We start from the raw sequence: 23,968 nt of genomic DNA on the forward strand, positions 1-23,968 counted from the left end.
TGTTTGGAGTTTTCCTTAGTTTGGAGTCAATAAATGCATTTAGAAAAGGACAAAACAAATTTTAAGAAAACTTGTTTTATTCTTCCATCACTATTGTCAAGCTCTGGATGATAGTCAATAGAGTCCCTAGCCCCTCCACCTCCTAAAGAGGCTTCTCTTTCTCTGCTGATTCTGAATAGCCACTTGTTGCAGCATTCCAGAATCACAATTTATCCCACCATCTTCCCACGATTTCCTACACTTTAATTTTTGGGCTTCACAATGTTTTCCACTGGTGTAGATGCATTTTAGTTTGGCTATCAATCCTGTCAGCTTTTTAGGGGAAGAAAACCTAATTCCTGTTGACTGTTCTCAGGTGTTTTCATGTTTTCTAACACTTCAAAACCCACCCCTGCTGCACAAATTAGTACAGAGGCAATTCTAATCTGCTAGTGTCTGCTTGCATACCACCCTTTAATATATCTGATCATCAGACTTGCTGCTGACAAATGGGGTGCACCTGTCTTAAAGGAAGAAAAAGATCTTCACAAAGGAGTTAAGAGGCCTCACTAAAGGAGTTATAAACTAGATTGGAAGAGGAAAGGGGATAATACAGACTCACTAGAAACAAGCCTGAGAGCACGATGATGATCAAAACCCACAAAATTCTGCCAGGGACCAGTCTGATCAGTCTCAGTTTCCAATACTGATCTGTTGTTCTCTTGATCAGCTTCCTGTTTCTTCCTTCATCATTCCCTGAAACTGGAACAATAGAATTGAATTTTACATGTGCTCCTGATCCCTTAACCAGTTAGTCTCAAGGTGCTGAATTCCCTTTTTGATTGCACTAAGACTTCTCATTGCAATTTCATCACTGCCTGCTTGAAAAGGTATTAATAGTTAATAATCTGAGGGCTGTACCAGAGTAGAACGTGTCCTCCCAATGTCTTTAACACAGGCTTTAGGGGACAGCAGACTTTCTTTAACAAGTGGATCCAATGTGCATATTGGGGGTTTTGTTCCTCTCAGAAGAAAGTCTCCTTTGGCAATGACAGGTCTTTTTTTCTTTTTCTGTATGGAGGCAGTCTTGAAACAGGGAGTAGGCTGACTTAACCTCAGCAACACCTCTGACCTAACTGAACAATCCTTCAAGCTGCGCTTGCAGAGCCTTGTATCTGTTATGGCAGGGCACCTGGGAGGGTGGGTAGTAATGGAGCAGATGTTCCACTGTGCAAGGCAGGAAATTGTCATTATTTCCCTCCCATCTCTCAAGTTATGATGTTCTGCAAATTAAAGATAAGATAGAGAATCCCCTGTATCATACACCTTCTTTGCCTGATAGATTTGTCCCTGGGAAGGTAGGGGGCTTTTTCAAGTAGTCTGGCTCTCACTCAGACTCTGATGCTGCTTAATCTACTCACCTCCTCCCACAGTTCTGTCACTAAGCAGGTAGAGGAACACTTCCCACAGGTGTGCTCACTGCCAGTGTTCTTGCAGAGGGCACATCCTCCATCTGACACCTTGGCAGGCAAATGTACAAGATAGCATACAAGCAAAACTACGATAGCATAATAAAAAAATAACCTTTGGTGGTTCGACGATGAATAGATAGAGATGTTGTGTACTGCAAAGTAAACGCAGATGATAAGATAATCTTATCATCGTCCTATTGTCTTTTTAATGGCTCTTTTCTCTCCTTCTGCCTCCTTTTATTTTATAAAAAAAGTCTTTAGTGAGAAGAGTTTATAGTAATAAGGCTCCCGGGACAGTTAATACCTGTAACATCAAGATAAAAGTCAGGTTAGAGCCAGGGGAGAACGTCAAAGGATAAAGTTCCCTGAGGTAGGTGACCTGATCTAAAGGCTTGCTGTTACCAAAAGGAGAGATTCCGCATGCTTTGCCATGTGCAAACACAAACACCCACAAAGCAGGGTTGTTGGTCACATGCTCTCAGTCTTTTGTGCTGGCTCTGGCGTTTGTCTGACTCTGCTGTACCAGTCCAGCTTGCTAAATAGGAAAAAAGCAAATCCATGAACAGTTACAAGAAGAAGTGATCAACAGTTGTTCACAAGAATATTACTTTCATGAATCACACTCAGAGAAATCAATTTTCAAATAAAAAAGCTGTACAGGTAAAGCTGTTTATTTTTGTTATCATCTAAGATCATGTTCCCTCACTAGTCCAAATCACTCACTTATCAGAGGTCTGCCTTCAGGTTTTGAGTAAAAAGTATCAATAAAAAAGTACCTAAAACCTGCTTGCAGAAGGTGACAGTGATAGAAATTTAAGAATTCAGACTGTAGATACAGAAAGTTGCTGTGCCACCTGCAGTGTTAAACACCTGAAGATGGCACAACGAAAAGGAGCAGTCAGAATTGAGCTTGGGCAGATTCGACTGAGATATAAGAAACTGCCTTTTGGGAAGTGTAGTGTTTCAGAATCAGAATAAAATTCTTGCAAAAGGAAAACATGTTCTCCCTCTCCTGGTATTCACAAATTGTGACTCAGCAACTTCGCACAATACTTGTGATACTAAAACTCAAAGATTTTATGTCTACACAAAGATTTTGCTAGGCCATCCACTAAAAAAATACTGTAAACTTAAAAATAGGGGGTTTTGCCTCACAGTCAAGACATATGTGCTTTACTTGGGATGCCAAGTACAGGGACACACTATTTCGTCATATTGCTACTTAACTATTACTTCATATGGGAGACAATACTCTAAAAAAATAGCTAAGGAGGAAAAAGCTGCCTTTCATCACTACGTCCGCATTCAAACTCTGCTCTGACGCTCATCACAGCGGAGAGAAAAAAAAGGTAAAGAAACTTCCCCGCTTCAATAGAAGGCACGTCTCTGAAGCAGTTGGATTACTCCACTGGCAGTGCAGACTGCTTGTGAAAAACCTTTTTATTTTATTTGTGAGGTTTCCGACTACAGTTCCCCGCCCCTGTCTGGCACTCGGCGCCACACAACGACCCCCGACCCTGCGGCCACGGGCCCGGGAGAGAGCAGTGCCGGGGCGGCGCCGGGCCCAGGAGAGGCGGTCCGGGCCCAGGAGAGGCGGTCCGGGCCCAGGAGAGGCGGTCCGGGCCCAGGAGAGGCGGTGCCGGGGCCAGGAGAGGCGGTGCCGGGCCCAGGAGAGGCGGTGCCGGGCCCAGGAGAGGCGGTGCCGGGCCCAGGAGAGGCGGTGCCGGGCCCAGGAGAGGCGGTGCCGGGGCCAGGAGAGGCGGTGCCGGGCCCAGGAGAGGCGGTGCCGGGCCCAGGAGAGGCGGTGCCGGGCCCAGGAGAGGCGGTCCGGGGCCAGGAGAGGCGGTGCCGGGGCCAGGAGAGGCGGTGCCGGGGCCAGGAGAGGCGGTGCCGGGTCCAGGAGAGGCGGTGCCGGGGCCAGGAGAGGCGGTCCGGGGCCAGGAGAGGCGGTCCGGGCCAGGAGAGGCGGTGCCGGGCCCGGAGAGGCGGTCCGGGGCCAGGAGAGGCGGTCCGGGGCCAGGAGAGGCGGTCCGGGGCCAGGAGAGGCGGTGCCGGGCCCAGGAGAGGCGGTGCCGGGGCCAGGAGAGGCGGTGCCGGGCCCAGGAGAGGCGGTCCGGGGCCAGGAGAGGCGGTCCGGGGCCAGGAGAGGCGGTGCCGGGCCCAGGAGAGGCGGTGCCGGGGCCAGGAGAGGCGGTCCGGGCCCAGGAGAGGCGGTGCCGGGCCCAGGAGAGGCGGTGCCGGGCCCAGGAGAGGCGGTGCCGGGCCCAGGAGAGGCGGTCCGGGCCCAGGAGAGGCGGTGCCGGGCCCAGGAGAGGCGGTCCGGGCCCAGGAGAGGCGGTGCCGGGCCCAGGAGAGGCGGTCCGGGCCCAGGAGAGGCGGTCCGGGCCCAGGAGAGGCGGTGCCGGGCCCAGGAGAGGCGGTCCGGGCCCAGGAGAGGCGGTCCGGGCCCAGGAGAGGCGGTCCGGGGCCGTGCCCGCGGCGGAAGAGGCGGGGCCGGCGTTGCCGGGCGGAAGCGGCGGCGGTTGGTGTTTAAAGGCTCCGCGGCGGTAAAAGGCGGCGGGCGGCGGCAGTGTGGCCCGAGCGGTCCGAGGGTTCCTCCGCTCCGCCTCGGGAGCGGCCGCGCTTCCCGGCCCCGGTGGCGCCCAGGCGGAGCAGGGAGATGGTCTCCAGGGCCGCCGATCGGCTGCTGATTGTCGTCTCCGTGCTGGAAGGTAACCGGGAGGGGCGGGAGGGTCGCGGCCTTCCGGCTGCTGTGGGTCACCTCTGTCCGAGAGGATAATGAGGGCTAGTCGCTGCCTCCAAGCTGTTTTCTCTGGTGGCATGAGCGGGATAAGCCGAGCAGCGTTGTTTAAATCGATTTTATTAACGAAGCTTTGGGCGTACGTATCTTAAGGCCGGGGTTAGCTACCTTCCGTTAGGTTTTGGAGGTATTTATGATCTGCATTGTTTTAAGTGAGTGAAAAAAGTAACTGTCTTTCCCTGATAAATTCGACTTTTTGGGGTTTTTTTGTTTGTTTGTTTTTTGGGGTTTTTTTTTGGGGGGGGGGGGCGGATTTTTAAACTAGTGTTTCGGTGTCTCTATCTCTTCGTAGCAATCCCCTGTAAGCTGTTTTTAGTAGTGTTGACTCAAACGTTTATTTAGTTGTTCATCTTACATTTCTACAGGTTTTCCTTTCTTTGGTCTAGAGTGTGTGTGTCTGTGTGTGTGACTTGTTTGTTGAGATGTCTTCTGTTTTGCTCTGTTTTGGAGATCAGTGGGGGGTTGGGTTATTTTGGCTGTATGCTTTCTTTTTGTCGAGTAAATCCTATTATCTCTGTGTCCATTTATGTAGTTTGCCAGCGGAGCTTACTTATAAGATCCTGTCGTCTGATATGCCAATAATATCATCCACCCACACTGTGATATAAGTAATTTTTTATTATTTTTTATCATTTCAAATTGGAATATTGGATGATCCTGAACCCAGGACCAGTCCTGTACTGTTTTAGGCACTCTCCTAATGTGGTAATGAGTTGGGGGTTTTTTCCATCAAGTGGCAGGCAAAACACCTTTCACTACTTTTGTAAGATCATGTTTTTCTATTTTGTTGTCAGACAGTCATAACATCTTCACTTGATGTAAAGCATTCACTCTCTTTCTCATGCCTACTCCCTTACCTATTGCCAATCATAGATTTCTCAAATAATTTAAAGTGCTTGCTACTTTGTTCTTTGTTACTTAATATCCTGTTTCTTCACAAATAGGCTGTTTTGTGTTACATTCTTTCAAATTTCTGCATAATGTACCTTCTTTAAAGGACAGAGAAGGAAAGGTGATATAGGAAATTAATCTCATGTAACTGATGTGTGGCATAAATCTGAGCTCTTGCCTCTCTTTTAGTGACGGTGCATGCAATGCCACTCTATTTCAGGGCGCTACTTCCCAAAACGACCCAAGTATATGCTTGTAGTTGAAGCTAAGTTAGATGGTGAACAGTTGGCTACTGACCCTGTGGAGCATACTGATCAGCCAGAATTTGCTACAGAACTGGCCTGGGAACTTGATAGAAAAGCACTTCATCAGCACAGGTAATGTTAAAAAGTGAAGTCTAATTTGCAAATAAAAAAATTTCTTGTCTTTACAGTTAGTGAAATACAGTTTTTGTGTTACTGTCATCTGAATAGTTTTTTAGAAACTTTTGCAGCATTATGGTAGATAAAAGTAGAAGAAAAAATGTACTAATGTACAAAAAAGGTAGTATGTGACAAGATAAGTGAGGCTTAAAAATTCTAAAGGGTATATTTTTATGCTACTAGAAACCACCCCACGGCCTCTTGGAGCAAATTAATAATGCTATAATTCAAACATAGCAGTAAAGTTTCCTTATGTATACTGTGACACAAAACTAACTTAACTTCAAATCTGAAAACCTATGTAAATAGTTTTTGAAAATGTCAAGGAGATAAACTGAGAAATTGAATGTTTCCATAAATGTTATTTGGTTTTACAAGTCTTACAACTTACAAGATGTAATATTATGACCATATTGTCAAAGAAGTTAAAAAAGCTCTATAATTTTTATTTTACAGAGAAGACATAAGATGCCATGCACTAGCCACCTTATCTGTGCCTCAAAGTAGTCAGGTGCTTTATTCAAAAATCTTCTCTACAAGTCATGTTTTTAAGATGCCCCTACAGGGCATCTTATTCAAATTTTGTGTGAGGCTCTGTGCTTATTTCTTTTATGTGCATGAGGTATTTGTTGCTAATGTCTTTTTAACAATGCCTGAGACTCTGAGGCTCCAAAGCGCTCTTCTCTAAACAATTAAACCACTTGTTCATTCTCTCACTTAATGATGACTTTATATGTCCAATAAAAATTCAGTTTCTGACTTAAAGAAATTAGTTATATAACAAATATGTATGATTGGCTTGCTGGAAACTTACGAACTATTTTTGAGAACTAATTGCAGAGATACATTTTATATTTAATATTTCAACTGAGTTACTTTTTTAGGCTGCAGCGTACACCTATCAAACTACAGTGTTTTGCACTAGATCCTGTATCCTCAGGTAAAGAGAATATAGGCTATATTGTGCTGGATTTAAGGGCTGCACAGGAAAAGAAACAGGTAAGTTATGGAGCATAAAGTCTTAAAAATTTGTTTTGACAATAATGCTGTTACAGATAATATAATTTTAATTAAAGTGTAAGGTGAACTTTTGAGTCTCATTTTGGAATATGACTGGTCATATATGGGCATTATGTTGCTTTACTTAAGAGGAGAGACGTCTTGACTCTGAGAACATATGCAAATGAAAAAATACGGTTGGTACTAATCTTGCTTATTTCTGAATTGGATCACGAGCAACAAATTAATCTACATAATCTCATTATTTAGTCAACTGGAAAATTTTATCTAAGCAATAGATATGAAGCAATTGAATTGAGTCTCCATCATCAAATCAAGTCTTGTTTGTTTCAGTGGGCATCCATGGAAGATGTATTAGATGATAATTTCTCGCACCTTAATAAAGCATAGAGTAAGCACAATATAATTTTTTATATAAATTTAATTAGCAAGCACCCTTGTATCAAGTGTGAGCAAAATATAACTTTGGCATGGGTCATACAAGGAGCTTGATGTCCTATTTTGACATCACTCTTATAGAGAATTTTCAATACATATTACTTACTGTGCAGTTGAGGACTTGAAGGTTTTCTAAATAAACATTTATGGTATATTTCACTAACTTTTTCACTGTACAAGTCAGTGGAAAAAAAACAGTACATTCAACTGGTCATTCAGTAACCATTCTATAGAATAATTTAGTACAATAGTGTAGTAAATAGACCTAATTTTTAGAAATAAGAAACAAAGTATATTTCTGTAGATGATGAAATAGAAGTGCTAGATTAAGACTAAGTTTTCTGTCATGGTACTATACTATTTTTCTGTGGTTTTAAATGCTCTTGGGTCTTATTTTTGTTTTTTACTATGTAGGCCCCTAAATGGTATCCTCTGCTTAGTAACAAATACCCTAAGTTTAAACCTGAAATACAAATTGGTGTTGCATTGGAGACAGATTCAAAAGCACTGGTTGATGATTTTAAAGCAAAGGAGGCACCCCCTAGAGAAGAGAAGGGTAAGTAACATGGCATCACTCAATTTAAATTAAAAATCATCCTCTGCTGGATGACATACCACCTGTTGCAAATGTATTGCTTTACGTCTCAAGAGAATATTAATTTCACAGCAATTCCAGTGCAAATCCTTTACAGCTGATTAAGGTACCTTGTGGTAGTAAGTTTTTCAAGGATACTTCACTGCGGTGATTGTGTAATTTTTAGAGGGACAGCTTGCAAACCAAATGGTATTTAAAATGACAATCAGGGGCTCATAGCTAACTCCCTTGGGTATTTAATTTGTATTTATGGGCTTTGGAAATAACCCATTATTGGTATGAAAGAAATAGAAAAGGAGCTTCTTTATGGAAAGTAAAGTTTCAATACCTTGGGTTTGGAATTGTAAAGTAGAAAAATGTCTCATTTGTTGGGTAGGCTGGCTTCTTTTCTGGTGGCTTCTTCTTCTAATCTTTAGCTATTTAAATTATGTACTATTGTGAAGTTTTTTTTGTAGTAACATCTGCTTACTGTTGGGACTGATTCCAATTCTGGATTCTCTTGTTACTTTTTCTCAAAAGAAATCAGTGAAATGTATCAAAAATCTGTTGGAATTCAAATGTTAACAGTAGTAGGTGCCTTTATGTGCTGTGCCTTTAAGTCACTTTTTTTTTTTTTTTTTTTTTTTTTTTTTTTTTTTTTTTTTTAATCTAGGTTAATAGTTGTGAAAAAAAAATAAAACAAGATCTTAGAAATTTGATTTAGAGAGCCTCAAAACAAAAACATGTTTCCATCTTGCCCTGATCTCCCACCCAAATGCTTATCTACTTAACTTTTGAAAAATGAGTCTTTTGGTACAAGTAGTGGATTTTCTCCTGCATACCTTGCAATGCTTTGTGTTCATGCCCTGAGAGTACCTTTTCCATAACTCTAAATCTGTCATCTATCTGCTGATGATCTGTGGCTATGATTTTGTAAAAGCAGAGTGGTCAGTGGCAGGACGTGTTTTACAAGCTTCTGCCCTAGCATTCACTGACTTGGTTGCATTTCAAGATTGGTTAAGACAGTATTGAAGTTTCAGTGTAAAATAGCTTACTCCATTCTTTCAGGTTTACAACAAAACTCAGGGAACTTCCTATATTGTTAGAAGCTGTAAGGGAGACAAAGAACTACTGTAAATGATTCCTTAGTCTGCATTTCCCACGAGGTCTTTGTGCCTGCAAGTTCTCCTATGCCTCATGACACTAGCAAAAAATAAAAGGCCTTTCTGCCTTTACTCAGCACTGTTTCTGATTTTGTGTTTTCTATGGAATAATTGCAGCAAACAAGTTTGCCAGCTTTACCCTTTCTTTCATCATGGCAGTGGGGCAAAAACAAACGTCTGGGTTTTCACAGTTGTAAAGTTAATATTCCAGTCATTGGGTGTGGCAAAGTGGATTACCCAGTTCTAGTCTAGTCAGATACTTTCTGATTTAGTATTCCTATACCCCTTTTTTTCCTTTACTGACGTAAATTGTCTAAAGCTTCCAGTATTTGAAATGGAGCTTTTTGGTTCACAAAATGCTATGTCAGTATTTCTGTTTGGTGTAACCTGACAGCTGAATGTGTTGAATTACTGGCACAATAGAACAGAAACTAGCATTTTTGTGCATTGAAGACTCCAGTTGAAAAATCTTTAAATGAAACATTCTAAAGATCTGTGGAATGGCACATCATACTTGTTCCAATAGATAGCAATATGCAGTTACTGTCCTGCATTTCCTTTAATGAGCCAGGTAAAGAAACAGCATGGTTTCAACAGCACATTAGCCTAGTGAAATAAACTTCCAGTCACTGTAATGTTTCTCATTGTAACACAAAATAAAAATGCCAACTAGAATTCTGTCCAGCATGGTGTTCAACATAACAGTTGTGAATAGAAGTTAATTTCCGAATTCTTTGTGGCTGTTCTGAAGCATACCTGGGGACTTTTTTGTGTTCTGCAAAACTTTGGTACCAGGCATCAAGATCTTTATTTGTAATTTTTCTTTCCACGTGTAATTTCCATATGTAATGCTTGAAAATAAAATTGCAGTTATATATCAGATTGCTGCAGCAATTGTAAAGACCACTAGTTACTTAGGTTTATTTTTTCTCTCTTAGTACTCAACCTTTTTCCTGGATTAGACCCTAAAAGTATTGTGCCAGTCTTGAATGAAGAAGAGGGCTATCATCAAATTGGACCAGCAGAGTACTGCAGAGATCATTTTGTCATGTCTGTAACTATTGCATTTGCGACACAGTTGGAACAGGTCTGTTTCCTTGCTCTGTGTAGTTTTTAGGAGTGTTATCCCACATTAGTGTTTTCACCCTCCCATTCCTCATTTTAATTAGTTTTTTTATTGTTTTCTATTTCAATTTTCTATTTCTATTTTCAAGAAATAACCTTGCCCCATACTGAATTTATTTTAATTTTAAAACTTTATTAAGTTCATAACATGTCAGACTGCAGATGAGGTATAATTGTTTTGGAGTGCTAAAGCTGTATTTACTTTAAATTAAGCATTTTTATGAAATCTGCTCTACTGCAATCTAGTGTAAAAAGTTAGTGTATGGATAATACCAGGCTTCACTATGGTTCCCATGCACTGGAGTTCAAACAGGGTGAAATACATTTCAAGTGTGTAAGACAGAGTTTGTATATTACCTGGCTGAAGGACTTACTAGCTTGGATAAAATGCCATTGTAATGGTTGTTTCAGCTTTAGACCTCAGCTGCTGTGCTGTACTGATAGCATGGTTTTAATAGGTCTAGAACTCATGGTGTATGATAAACTCACATCAGTCTTGTTGTCTTTTTTTTTTTGTTTTTTAGGGAAGATACTTTTCCATGTCAGAATTATAGAGCCTTAAGAAGTAAAATTTATTGTGGTCATTGCGGCTTGTGCCTTTGTAGGCATTGAACTTGCAGTTGCCTCCTGGTTGAAGTAGCTGTTGTTCTGTTTTGGTCTTCTATTCAATCATATAAATTATATAACAGTATCTAATCTGCATTATTTATCTTGAAAATATTTTATGAAGGCACAGTTTATTTCTGAGTATTTGTGCAGTACTTGATGTTATTAAATGCATGTCAGTTACAGTCCTTGGTGTTGAGGAGTCTTAAAGGTAATTCAGAATATTTTGCAAGTTGTTATGCTTGTAAGTTAAATCTTGCTCTTTTTTTATTAAAAAAATATTTTTAATTTGAGTATTAATATAATAAGTTATATGTGAAGTACAAGCTAGGATTTAGGTCAGCTGGTTACAGTAAGCTCTAATTTCCAAACTACTGCTGCAGAATTACTGTAACTCTGCATAAAGGAAAGATATACATTATTCTCTTCTGCATCTCTTGCAGTTAGTTCCTAGTACTATGAAGCTCCCTGATCGACAACCTGAGTTTTTTTTTTACTACTCCTTACTGGGTAATGATGTCACAAATGAACCCTTCACTGATTTAATTAATCCAAACTTCGAGCCAGAAAGAGCTTCAGTTCGAATACGTAGTACAGTAGATGCTCTTCAAGTTTATCTTTGTGCACAGTCAAAATTACAGGTAAGCTGTTTCATTTCAAATGTGAATGAAGATAAATAATTAAAATGAAAGAAATAGAGTATGTCTCAGGCTGTCTCTATGGAGCATTTCTGTTTCCAAAGCTAAAATTGCATCATAGTATTCTGGCTCAAATATAAGTTTATTCTCTTGCTGATATGAGAGAAACTATAGCAGCAAATCTCCTAGCTCAGGTGGAGTGCTGTCTTTTTAATTAGTTGCTGTTACAGCAAGTTGGTTTGCATGTCATGATAAAAGGTATTGCTGCAATATGAGCTTCCCAAAGAGCTCTGAGCTTTGGGGGCTGCACTGCAATCAGACTATCTGTAACCCAGAGTCCTGCTTTGTGCTACCTATGGTAATCCCATGTCAGCTGCTCAGGTCACTGTTGCCTAAGTTCTAAGATCACTGTCCTCAGCACCCTTTGTGAATGATAAGGGAGGTCTGGCTTTTTTCCCTACTCTGTATCCAAATCCTGTTCCTAAATACACTACAGACATTGTTGGGCTGTTATGGGCTATTGCTTATCTGTAGACTTGTCTTTAAATGGGGACATGGCTTAGTGGTGGTTTGGCGGTGTTAGGTTAGCAGCTGCACTCAGCAGTCTTAAGGGTCTTTTCCAAATGAAATGGATCTATGATTCTAAATATCAGGTAGTACTTAGAGAGTTTATGGCAGTCTGTGCATGGCTCAAACTAATTATGGAACAAGAGTCTGCTTCATTTAGTGTGGGTGGTGTAGGGTTTCTGATAATGTTGCTGGTAAATAAGACACATTAGTTTTACAAAGTAATTTGTAGATCTGGACCTTTTAAAAGTTATTTTTCTTTAAGTTTATACAGACCATTAGAAGGTTTTTATGCAGTGTGCTTTAAGAATATTTTTGTTTAAATCTTGTATTGTTTCTGATTTTTTTTGCCTCAACTTTAAGTATTTTTGGCTCAACATGTGCACTTAATCTTACTCTACAGTCTTAAAATATTTAATATAGCATATATGATGCATGTATCATATATGTACACATGTTTATGAAAGCTTTGGTTGTAAAAGGTACTAGTGGCCAGTCTAGAGTGTGTGTATATATGTATTGCATGACTGTATTTGTATGTGCATACAAATATGTACATACAAATGTACATACAAGTATATACACACATAGGTATGTATACTGGCAGCTCACACCTTTCAGCATGACAGTTTTCCTTAAGTGCAAACAATACTAAGGATGGGGATACAGTGTTCTGATCTGCTAAATCACAACTGAAACTATTCTTATTCGGGGGAAAAAGCAAGTTAATATTTAAGTTTCAAAGAGTAACTTTGAGGAAAACAGATTACCTTAGTGTGTGTTGGTTTTTGTAAGATCCATCTTTCCTCATATGTATAAATATTAAGCTGTGTAAGGAATAAACAGTTGAGTCAAGTTTTCAAATAATTGTATTTACCAGGAATTAAAACCACAGTTACTTAATTCCAAAAATCCTTGCTACTTAAGTGATGTCTAAATATATGCCCAAAGCCTTCAAGTAACCTTTTTCATTACTTTGCCGTCATGCATTTTTTACAATTATACATTAAGGGCAAGAATCTGTGCTGTGTTTAGAAGCCACAGAGTACTGAATCTATGCTACAGAAGGAATGATATAACAGGTCCTCAGAAGAGCAGTACAATGATTTATTTGCTGCTGCCCTGTCAGTGAGTAAGTCCAACCTGCTCAAAACTGACATTTCAAAGCTGTTCTTATTCTTAGCAGGGTCTAGATTAGGAATGAGAACTGGTGTGTTTGTTACCTTTATGTCGGGTGCACACATGGTTCCAGTGCAAATCTCACATACCAGTTACTTTCTAGCACCTTTGTGTGTGTGCAGATCCATCTTTGTTGTGGGGACCACTCTCTTGGAAGCACTGAAGTTCCCCTGTCTGGACTACTGAAGAAAGGAAATGTGGAGATTGACCAACACCCTGTGGCAATAGAAGGACCATTTGTTCTTGTTCCACCAAATAGAGCTAAACAGAAACTGCCACAACTGCCTTTGGATCTGGCTCCTACGGTTGGGGTATCTGTAATTCTTCAAAGGGAGAGCGTGACTACCCAGGTATGTCTTACCCATTCATTGTTGGCTTAGACACTGTTGCACAATTTCACATCAAAAAATTATCGGTGTTTCTAAATCATATTTGACTGGGTTTTGTGTAAAAAACCAAAAAAAAACCCCAAAAAACCCAAAAAAAACCAAGAAAGAAAAAAACAACAAAACAAACAAAAAACCAACCTGAAGGAATTAATTGCTTTATATGAATAATCCTTTTGTTGGCATTTTTCTATGTCTGGAAAATAATCACATATTATGAAATGTCATAGACACAATTTTTCAATGCAAGCCATAATCAGTAAGAAAACTGTCATTTCATTCAGCCTTTGATTCCTTTAAACACTGCAACTGAGCCCAAACAGCCACAGGAGAAAGTTCTTTTACCTGTTAGTGGAAAAACAGAGAGCCAGCAGCAAAGACCCCAAAATGTTCCGTCTCAAGCTGACCAATGTTCTTCAGAAGAAGATGCAGGAACAGGAAGTGAAGTGGAAAGTCTTAAGTTTGAAAAACCAAGGAAAAAGGGTATGTGGTATATAATTTTTTGCCCAATTGCCAAATGTGGTCTTGGATCATGTGCTACTCCTTTCTCCTATTTCATGAAGTAGTACTCATTTCTGATGATAAATTTCAGGCAAATCGGAATTATTTGTATAAAACAACAGAAGGGGTATAATGTTGTGATTTGAATATGATTTTTGTTTAGTACACTTGCAAGAGCCAGATTAGGGATTTGGGGGTGTGTAGATTACAAGTGATGTGGATGGTCATCTTCTCGTACAATCATGACGTAAGTTTTTGGAATTTCCTGAAGTTGTGAATGAGAATGTTTAGAGCAATGCCTATGAAGAAACTGACTTGCTCAATAAGATGAAATGGTCTAATATTTATTCAGTAGAAAAGCAGGGGTAATGTTTTATGACTTCCAAGTTTTCCACAGAATTTACTATGTGGATAATAATTTGAAGTCAGTTGTTTGTATAGTACAGATTCCTGGACAAAACCAAGCAACTGGGTTGTTTTTACACAATCCTTTTGTTTGGACTTGGTAGCCCAAGCCCTGTGAAGACTTGTTTCTGATTTGAGAACTGGGTAGTGGAAAATGAAAGAGGAACAGAGAAAAAAAATACCATAATAACAGAATAAATCTCAAAAAAGTGTTGTTTAGCTAAATATTACTGAACATGAATCTTCTTAAGTGATGGTTTATGAATAAAGCAGAATGGTTATTTTTCTAATGATATTTGTATTGCTGGTCTTTTGAGATGTATCCTAAAGACACCCAGTTCAGTAGAGGAAATTCTGTGTCCTAGAATGGGCTCTCAGGATTTGTCTGCTAATTCAGACAAATTTGCTTTTAATTCTAACTGATCTTATCTAAGCAAGGATTAAGTGGAATGTAAATTTAGAAGGTATTGTGATCCCAGCAGCTGGTTTGAATCTCTGGTTAGGAAATCCAGGATTGTGCTTTTTATTAATAGTTATAGTCATTTTATAGTTCTGTTTTGTTAAGATGTAAAACTTGTCCTTTCACATTTCTTTCAGGGCTGGTGGCTGGCTGCCCTCAAGAGGTTAACAAACAAACATGTTTTGAAGAGCTTCCAGCCTTGAAATCACAGAGCAGAGCAAAGTCACCTCCGTTAGATCTGCAAAATCCCAGTAAGCCAAAATTTATTGAATTGAGTACAAGAAATGAAATTTGTCTATAGCACAAACTTAAATTTAAACAATTACCTGTATGTACTTTTTGTTTTGTGATGACCTTAAAATTCCACTCGGCCACTTCTTTGTACCAAACAATCTATTAACATTTGACCTGAATTACTTAAAATTGTTTCATTCATACATTATGTTAACTAGCTAATGTTGAAGTATTACAGCCTTTTTCTCTCTTGTAATGTTAATATTAATGCAAACAAAACACTTAGAAAAAGGAGAAAAAAATAAAGTCAATGCTAGTAATCATGTTTTTCTTGAAAAATTACAAAACTGGAAATTTTAAATAGTTGTGAAGAAAGCAGCACTTAAAAAAGGCAGTTGAGTTCTTATCTGACACTTTCATTCCCCCGTTTTGTAGGGGCTTGGTAGCCCAAATAGGCCTTAAACATAATGTCTTGAACGTTTTTCTAGAGCACAATTTTCAAGACACAAAACCTGTCTGTGGGACTTGCAGTTTGTTGTTTTCCTCTCTGGAGGCAGTATTGGGACTCATTGTAAGGATGTGAGAAGCCTGGATGCAGCTAGGCAGTCACCTTATGTTGTTTCCACTTCCTAAATTATAAAATTCATGTCACAGCACATGGGTTCTGTGACAGAAGCAGATGTGCTTTGCACATTTTCATTTGCTTCAATAGTTAAACCTCAGTTTGGGCCGGAGGTGATGCTGCCTCCCATAAGCACTGTCATTGAACTGTGTTAATCTGTCTTTGTAATTCCCCTAAAGAAGTTAGCTAATTGTAACAACCTGTAAATTGCTAAAAGTATTTTTTCCTATATGTGCCTTCAAGTTGGATAAGAACAATTACTATAAACTGAAGTCTTACGTCATCTTTCTGAAGAATTTAATGTCCTTTAGCGTAGTATAAATTTATTTCGTTGAGTTAAACCTGCGTAGCTTCAGTGATTAACGGTGAAAGAAAAAGATTGCAATCCTGTAAGAAGATTTAAAGAGTGTGGGGGTTTTGGTGTTTTTTCTTTGGAAGCAATAACTTCCAGAAGGAGTGGTAATTTTTCACTTATATATAATAAATTCACTTGTATATAATAAATTCATTTATTTTACAAGGAATAGAAATCTCTTAGGGAAGCAACCTATCTATTTGCATCTAAAATGTGACATTTATTTTGATATATTTTGTAATTTTGGGCAGAGCAAGTAATAAAAAATGTACATAAATTCTTCTTTGTTTTCAGCTGATAGTGGTCCAGTAGCGGTATCTCAATCCAACCCTGCAGTTGCATCCAGTTCTTCTGACCCTGTGTCAGCACAGAAAATTGTCATTCCAGCAGCCTCTCACCATTTTTGCTTTTCAATAGACTTAAGAAGTATACGTGGTCTGGAAGTTGGTTTTCCAATAAATTGCATTTTAAGGTAAAATTTATTTTTGTTGTTCTTGGTAAATACAAAGCCTTCATAATTTGAATGATTGCTGGCATTATGTTTCTCTGCTTCTTCATGCCTTTTATGCAGCTGATTTTCAGTAGTAAAAATACTTTAGAATGTTCATCTGCCCTATCACTAAACTGAGCATTAATGATGGTACGTAAAACTTATCTTTTAATGTAATTGGTATTAAATCTTATATGAATGTCTGAGCTCGGACAACAAGTCTTTAAAGAACATTGGAACATCAGTCTTTAAAGGAAGAGGAGAATCACTTGTTACCTTCTGGCTACATTGCCAGCTGATCAATGAAGTGATTTTTCTTTTTTTTTAGTTTTCCACATTCCACCAAAAACTCTTTATAGTGTTCCAGTAAGAGACAGATCACTGGTTTGTATATGAATCCAAAGGAAGCATATTCTAGTTTTAATGAAGAATCACTGTAATTAATTGCATTTCTGAGAGACTTGTAGATACAAGGATGATTTTGATGGCTTAAAAAAGAAATTCTACATTTGTTTAATTAGTTATTGATGGTGTATTTGAAGTCAGGGATTAGTAATAGTTTTTACAATTTGTCTTCTAGTTTCCATCAGGGCACTTTTGGTATTTGTGATAAGTATATCTTTAAATGGTGATTCAGTCTGAAACCATTGAGGATTTCTGTCTGGGGAGGTGCTTCTGCATTTGCTCTGCCTCTTCTCTGGCAGAGCTTGATTCATACAGTTTTGACTGGTCACTGGGAAGTCTAGTTGTGGTAGTGGTTCTTGGGGTCTAAACTTTGTCTTTGAACTAGGTTGAACATCCTAAGAATGTAGGGGTGGAATATTTTAAAATACAGCTAATATAGAGTGCTTGATTAATGTCTTTCCATATCGACTACATTACTAAATAGTATGTGGCAAGCACCATACAGTGGATGGAATTTTGCTACATAAAATCTTTTATGTAAAATTCCAATAACTAATTTGTTTCAGAACAGTAACAACACATAGGTTTGTTTCATGCACATGAATTTTTGTAGTCAGTGATGAACATGGCAGGAAGCTGAAGAGGAGAGACATCCAGATACATAAATGTTAAGAAAAGTTGCAGGGTAAAAATTGCTTATTTGCTGTTGATTGGAAACTGTTGTATTCCAGTCCAAACAAGCTCTTTCAGCAGCTCTCCACAAAAGGTGAAGAATGCAGTTTTTATATATAGAGGTATCATTTGATACAGCTTTTATTTTATTAGGAACTTAGCTGACAGCTGACATCTTCAGTTTGAACAAAATGAATTTTAAGAGGTTCATGGCCTCCCCCTTACTTACATTTTATCATACACTGAAATGTGCCAGTAGAGTAATTTCATGCCACATTTTTAGTCATATTGGTAAAATTATGTGACTTGCCTTTTAGTCAATTAAACTATGGAAATGAAAAGCTAATGAAGTTTTCTAATGGTTCTGACACTGTATATGTGTACCTAGTTATCAGTTACTGCATGTTAGTGTAGTCTGAACTGTAAGTATGTTTACAAATGTTCTCAAGTGACAATCTGCATGTGAATATAAATTTTTCTTCTGTCCGTTTGCTCAGTTTATATAATAATTGCAGAATTTGAGTAAAATATGAATTCATCTGGTTGTGAACATACAGGTTATTATAACTTTTCTTGTCAAAACAACAGCCAATAAAAAGAATCTGCATCATTCCTGAAGTAAATGAAAACATAAATACTTGAACTAATTCTGTTGTATGTACCAGTATAAATTTCTCAAACTTTGGTATATGTCATCCTTTAGTAAATGATGTCTAAACTGCTTTTTCTGATGAAGGTATAAGAAAAGTTATCTATTTATGGCATTATTATTTTTGTTACTGTTTTTATTAGGTACTCCTACCCATTTTTTGGCAGTGCAGCACCAATTATGACAAGTCCACCTGTAGAAGTTAGAAAGAACATGGAAGTCTTTCTTCCAAAGTCATATTGTGCTTTTGACTTTGCAACTATACCTCATCAGCTTCAAGATACATTTTTCAGGTAATAACTTTCATTTTTTAATCTTAATTACGCTTTTCTAGATTTTGTAAATGTCTAGATGTTTAAATGCAGTCACTTTAAGATTATCAGTTCTAGAATTTAGTAAATAATTCAAGGGCTAATGCAAATAAATACTTAATAGCCTACTTGTCCAGTTTCTTTATTAATTTCATTTAAAGCCAGGAATTCTATAGTTCTTGGTTTTATCTCTTGCATACTTAATGTATGTATGCAGAAACAAGTGCAGTTGCTATAAATTTTAAAAGTAAAGCTTCATAGCACTGTTTTTGACAAAGTACTTCTTGAAATATGTAACTTTTTTTTTTTAAATATGCAATGTCTATATGGTATCTTTGAAAATACAGCAGGTACCTGGAAAGCAGTTCAGTGTTGAGTGTCATAAAACGGTTCTCACAGTAGTTCCACCAGCTTTCAATAAACAACTAAGATGTAAAAATGAATCATCAAAGTAAGAGTGGACGGAGATGTACTTTGAGTGACAATGGTTAAAATTCATTTGTAGGTATTTTTAAATAAAGATAATCGAGTTGTGTTAGCATTATTCTGTCAGTCACTTTCACTATAACATTGTTACTCTCTAATAATTGAAGAAAGGAATGATAATCTGACTGAACCAAGTGACTGAGAAGATACAAAGTCTGTAAATCTTACTCCTCTAAATGAAAGGCAGTAAAACTCACTCATTGTTTGACATTTGTAATTACCACTGATTTAAGAAGTTACTTTTTGAAGGTGAGGTTCTTCTGAACAAAAAGCTTCCTCTTTCATTTTCATGCCTGACACTAAGATTGCTTCTTTGTTTCAGATTGCCTCTGCTGGTTGAATTGTGGCACAAGGATAAAACCGCCAAAGACTTACTTCTAGGAGTTGCAAGGCTTCAGCTTTCAAATGTTTTGGCTTCAGAAAAAACCCGCTTCTTGGGTGGGAATGGTGAACAATGCTGGCGTCAGACTTGTAATGAAGCAGTCAGTTTCACAGCAGCACAAGGGTAAAACTATTTAAAAAATACTGAACTCCGTAGCAAGTTTTCTAGAGTTGTTTGTTTAGTATTTATCTGAAAAACAGCAAGCTCTTCCTGCTTAGCTTTGTGAATGGTAAACAGGCTGCCGAGTACTGCAGTTTGCAGAAGGGGAATAGGCATCTAAGAGATGAAAAGCTAAACTGCCATCTGTATTAGGCTATGTCCACACTACTATCAGAGTCATTGTAATAAACCTTTATATAATCATAATCCTGGTAAATCAAACTTCACAGACAGATTAAAAAATAAATAATTGAAAAAAATGTTACTAAGGCACTTCTTTAAGTAAGTTACTCAATTATAGAAGGTGTTGATATTCCAGAAAATAGTTAACATTGTTTTTCCATAGCATGCTTTTAGATACAGCTGACTTCAGTGAAAGTTATGAGGGCAGATACATCCAGGGAATACACACATCTCCTGTTTCAGGATAGTAGCAGGGGTTTCAGCTTGTGTACATCAGGAGACAAATGTTCATTTGCACAGAGTGGTGATGGGCTTTCATATATATGTATATATGTATGTGTGTATTTTTTAAATTCATAATTACTTGTTATGTCCTTAGTGAAGATGATTACTGTCAGGGTCTAGACCCTCATCTTTTTTGTTTGATGATGGAACTTGATTATGCCCTTAAAAATAAACATAATTGCTCTTAAGACTGAGGTCAATTTTAAACCACTAATGCAACAGATTTTTAAAAAAGCATGTTATATTTATCTCACAGGAAATTTCATGTTAGTGACTGGTATCCCCTCTCTTCACAACTTAATAGAAAATTGACCTCTGGCTTTGTTTAAATTTCTGTGGGAAAGCCAGCATGCCCTGATTTTGTGAAGAGTTACTTTAAGGTCTCACTATACATTAAGGTTCATACTGTTCATTAAATGAAACCTGGTTCTGAACAAAATATAACCACTAGATGGCATTCTCAAAATGTGTGTGTGTTTTGCTATGCTGACCCCTTTTTATCCTTGTCCTTGTTGGTGTAACTTTTTTTTTTTTTACACTGGTATGTTCAACAAATTTTTTGATTCAATTACTCAGATTTCTGATGTCCACTAATATGAATCTTTTTTCTTTTAAAATCAGTGACTAATGGAAAGTTGTAAAAAATTTAATGCAGCAATTTTTTTTAATTTAAATGAAGTACAAGCATTTATTAGGTATTTTTCCCTTTGCAAATAACTGTAGAAGGCTACACCCTTGTAAAAAGCATTTTAGTGTTGTCTATATATTTGCTGAAAGCAAATTTCTGTGAAAACTACAGCCATGGTTAAATTCCTTCAGCATCTTGATGCTTGATGCATTCTGCAGGTTCCAGGTGACAAGTGATTGTGTAATTTGCCTTACTGAGTGGTTATCTCATTTCAGTTATCACTGAAATGAGAGGTTTTCTGTTGACCAAGGTCTACACCACATTGTACCTTCTTGTGAGACTTTTGATAATTTCCAGTTACATGACTTGTGTGTTCCTTCTCTTAATACCTTTCTGTGCAAAAGGCTGCCTTTATTTGCTACATTTTGACCGTGATTAGAGATGAAGCAGTTGGAAACAAACTGCTCTTAAGCAGAAACCACAATTACTTCCAGATTAATTTATTAAATAATCAGTTGTCTATGCCTTGTTTCACTGTACAAGGTGAGGTAGATATTTTAACTTTAAAGTGAATTAAAGTTGCCAATTCCCTGTGCTGAAGCTTCCAGGAATGTTTTTAGTAATCCAAGGATGTTTTACCACAAATGATATGCTAAGTTAATTATAAGGCGGATAATAAGAAGGTTACTGTTAAAGTTTAAACAAGGAAAGCTAAGGAAATTTGATTAATATCTTAAGTTCAAGTCAGCAGCAATGCCTGCAGATGACCCAGTTATACCATTAGGAAGATTTAAGACTGTAAGTACAATTTTGAATTATTCCCTTGTGCAGGGATGTGTTGATTATAGTAATCTGTTAGTTAAATAGGTTTCCAATGACAAGTTGTATGTTTAAGTCAGAAAGCTTGCCATGGATTCATAAACTAAGGCCCTAACTTAACAATGTACATAGGAGAGCCTGTTTGGACTCTCACACAATCAACTCTTTAGAGATTCAGAGCTTGCACAGAACAACTTCACTTTTGCTGTTTTGTGTGTTGTATTACAATTCTCTTTCTGTATATTTAGACAGTTTTAATTAAAATAAAATTCTCATGCCATTTATAGGTCAGGCAGCAGAATAGCAGACCTTTCGTATGCCATCACCTTGGAAGACTACGGACTTGTCAAAGTGCAAGAAGTTGTGGTGTCAGATTCCTCTCAAGTAATTTATATAAATCTTTTTTTTTTTTTTTTTCTTTGAACATGTCTTTGAAAAGTTGAAGTTCTGATGAAAAATCCACTCTTTTTAAAACAGGACGTAGGTGCTGGTCAGCAACGGCATGTCCCTCATACTCAGCCTCGCTGTATCCCAGAAGACCATCCAGAACCTCGAGAAACTCTGGAATATAAAGCAGCACTGGAGTTAGAAATGTGGAAGGAAATGCAAGAGGACATTTTTGAAAATCAGGTTTTTTACTCTTTTTTATTAAAAAAATAAAAAATTTATTTTACTCTCTTTTTTATCTTTTTTATTACCTAAATTACATGGTTGCCAGAGAAGGTTTAGCAGAATTGGTACAGAGAAAACATTAATTGTGTTTTATTTTACTTTTCAAATAAGAACTAAATTTTACTCATACAGAATATTAAAACTTCAGATGTAAACTACTCCAGCCACAAATTCTGTGCTCTTAAGGAAGAAGGTGAATTCTTAAGTGAATGAAGTACCTTGCAGAGTACCATCTTCATGGTTTCCCATTACTCTTTACAATGATTCAAACTATTGATATTAAATATTAATTTTGTATTCCTTTAGTCACATCTCAAAAACCATTTGCTGTCTACTCTTGAAGTCACCCTAGGTGTTTTTGTTTACATGCTTCTTTTTAAAAGGTAGTGAAAATCCTTTGTTTGGATATTTTTCTCAAGCATGCACTTACTTCATATTTCTTACTTCAGTGTAAGAAATCTTTCACTATCAGAACCATATCTTGAGCTATACAAGTCAGCACAAAAAACACTTTTTCCTGCAGGTTTAGATCTGCAGGTACTCTAAAGCTGCACTTGCAACAATTTTGATCTGGTTTGGGGGTTTTGTATTTTTTTTTTTTTTTCCATCTGAAAGCTTAAGAAGAAGGAAATGGTCCATATGCAAGCACTTGCAGAAGAATGGAAGAAAAGAGATAGAGAGAGAGAGGCATTAGTGAAGAAGAAGGTAAGGAAATTTCTCCTTAAACTTGCAGAAAGTTTAAATTGTTATAGATTTTACAAGGTACTTGGTAACATGTAACAAAGGGTTTGTGATTAGCCTTTGCACCTACTTATGAATACGCATCTAGTCAACAACAGTGCAAAAGAATTAGAAGTAGCCTTTAATCACAGAACATTTGTTTAAAATTTCCTTAAGTCAGCTTGCTGTATGTGGGAGCTCTTTAACTGTATTTTACTTGCCTGATCGAAAAGCCCTTCTACTTCTACAGCCTGGCTGTGTGTGGCAATCCATTAGCCTATGCTGAGGTAGAAGGATTTTCCATTGCAAGTTCTTAATTAAGAGTTGGAAATTTGTTTCATACAGAAACTTCTAAATAAAAACCACCAATATTTTGGTTTTTTTCCACCTTTGTTTAGGTAGCAGAATATAATGTTTTGGAAGAACAACTTCAAAAAACCCTGAGAGATCTGGATAAGCGAGAGCGACAACTTTTTAGTGCTGAATCAGAGGTAAAAACTGGTCATATTAAACAATATAATTGCATTAGCTACTTCTGTAAGGTTTCTGTACATAGTGACAACTGTGTTTTGTATATAAGACATTAAATAGCCACATTCATAGTGATATGTAGAGGAACATTAGTAATTAAGCCAAGTTTTGTTACATCTATAATTTTTTACTGAAATAGAAATTCAGTGATTTTAAACGGATTGCTAGAATTACGGAACTGTAAACCTTCTATTCTCGACAGAATTAATGTCAGTGCAGACGTTTATGTAACATTAGCATATCTCAATTTTAAGTTTAACACTGTCAGGTGAGTATTAAACACATAAACAAGAGTGCCTCACTTCAAAAAGTAATTGCTAGATTAGTTGTTGCAATGGGAGAGGGTAACAAGGAGATCTGGGAGAAACTTCAGGTTTTGTTATCCAACATTTTCAGATTTCCTTCTTCTGTTAATATTTTTTTTAACGATGACAGGGTCAGCGAAGATGCAGGAGATGCCAGTAACTACCACTATACTGAGCACCCCCAGTCTGAGGAAGTGGGGTGTGACTTCAGGGGTGCTGGTCGTATGAAAAGAAAAAAACTGCCTGTTATTGTATTTCAGAACAAACTCAAAATTACATAGGTAGAGTACTGTGGTGTTTTAGCTGTCCAGCGAGCTTTCTCTTTCCGCCTTGTAGCTCAGATTAATTTTTCTAGCCTACTAATCCCTTCTGTGCTTGTAAGGAAAACTCACAACACTGGAATTGGCTGGCTGAGCCTGTGTCCTGTTCAGTAC

At 37.9% G+C, this 23,968-nt stretch overlaps 1 protein-coding gene across 1 annotated transcript in view; it reads left to right on the top strand.

Annotated features, from left to right (window-relative positions):
* Positions 1-4,019: 4,019 nt before the first annotated feature.
* Positions 4,020-23,968, top strand: part of CEP120 (centrosomal protein 120) — a 38,552-nt gene continuing 18,603 nt past the window's right edge. The window contains exons 1-16 of the mRNA XM_066338985.1: positions 4,020-4,162; positions 5,363-5,519; positions 6,449-6,563; positions 7,437-7,578; positions 9,698-9,846; positions 10,934-11,131; positions 12,997-13,224; positions 13,545-13,743; positions 14,764-14,877; positions 16,132-16,309; positions 18,197-18,346; positions 19,173-19,355; positions 21,594-21,690; positions 21,784-21,936; positions 22,594-22,683; positions 23,097-23,189. Coding sequence (XP_066195082.1) covers positions 4,111-4,162; positions 5,363-5,519; positions 6,449-6,563; positions 7,437-7,578; positions 9,698-9,846; positions 10,934-11,131; positions 12,997-13,224; positions 13,545-13,743; positions 14,764-14,877; positions 16,132-16,309; positions 18,197-18,346; positions 19,173-19,355; positions 21,594-21,690; positions 21,784-21,936; positions 22,594-22,683; positions 23,097-23,189 — 2,298 coding nt within the window. The 5' untranslated portion in view covers positions 4,020-4,110. The remainder of the gene's footprint in view (positions 4,163-5,362; positions 5,520-6,448; positions 6,564-7,436; positions 7,579-9,697; positions 9,847-10,933; positions 11,132-12,996; positions 13,225-13,544; positions 13,744-14,763; positions 14,878-16,131; positions 16,310-18,196; positions 18,347-19,172; positions 19,356-21,593; positions 21,691-21,783; positions 21,937-22,593; positions 22,684-23,096; positions 23,190-23,968) is intronic.

This window comes from Sylvia atricapilla, chromosome Z (assembly GCF_009819655.1).
Source record: "Sylvia atricapilla isolate bSylAtr1 chromosome Z, bSylAtr1.pri, whole genome shotgun sequence".
NCBI lineage: Eukaryota > Metazoa > Chordata > Aves > Passeriformes > Sylviidae > Sylvia > Sylvia atricapilla.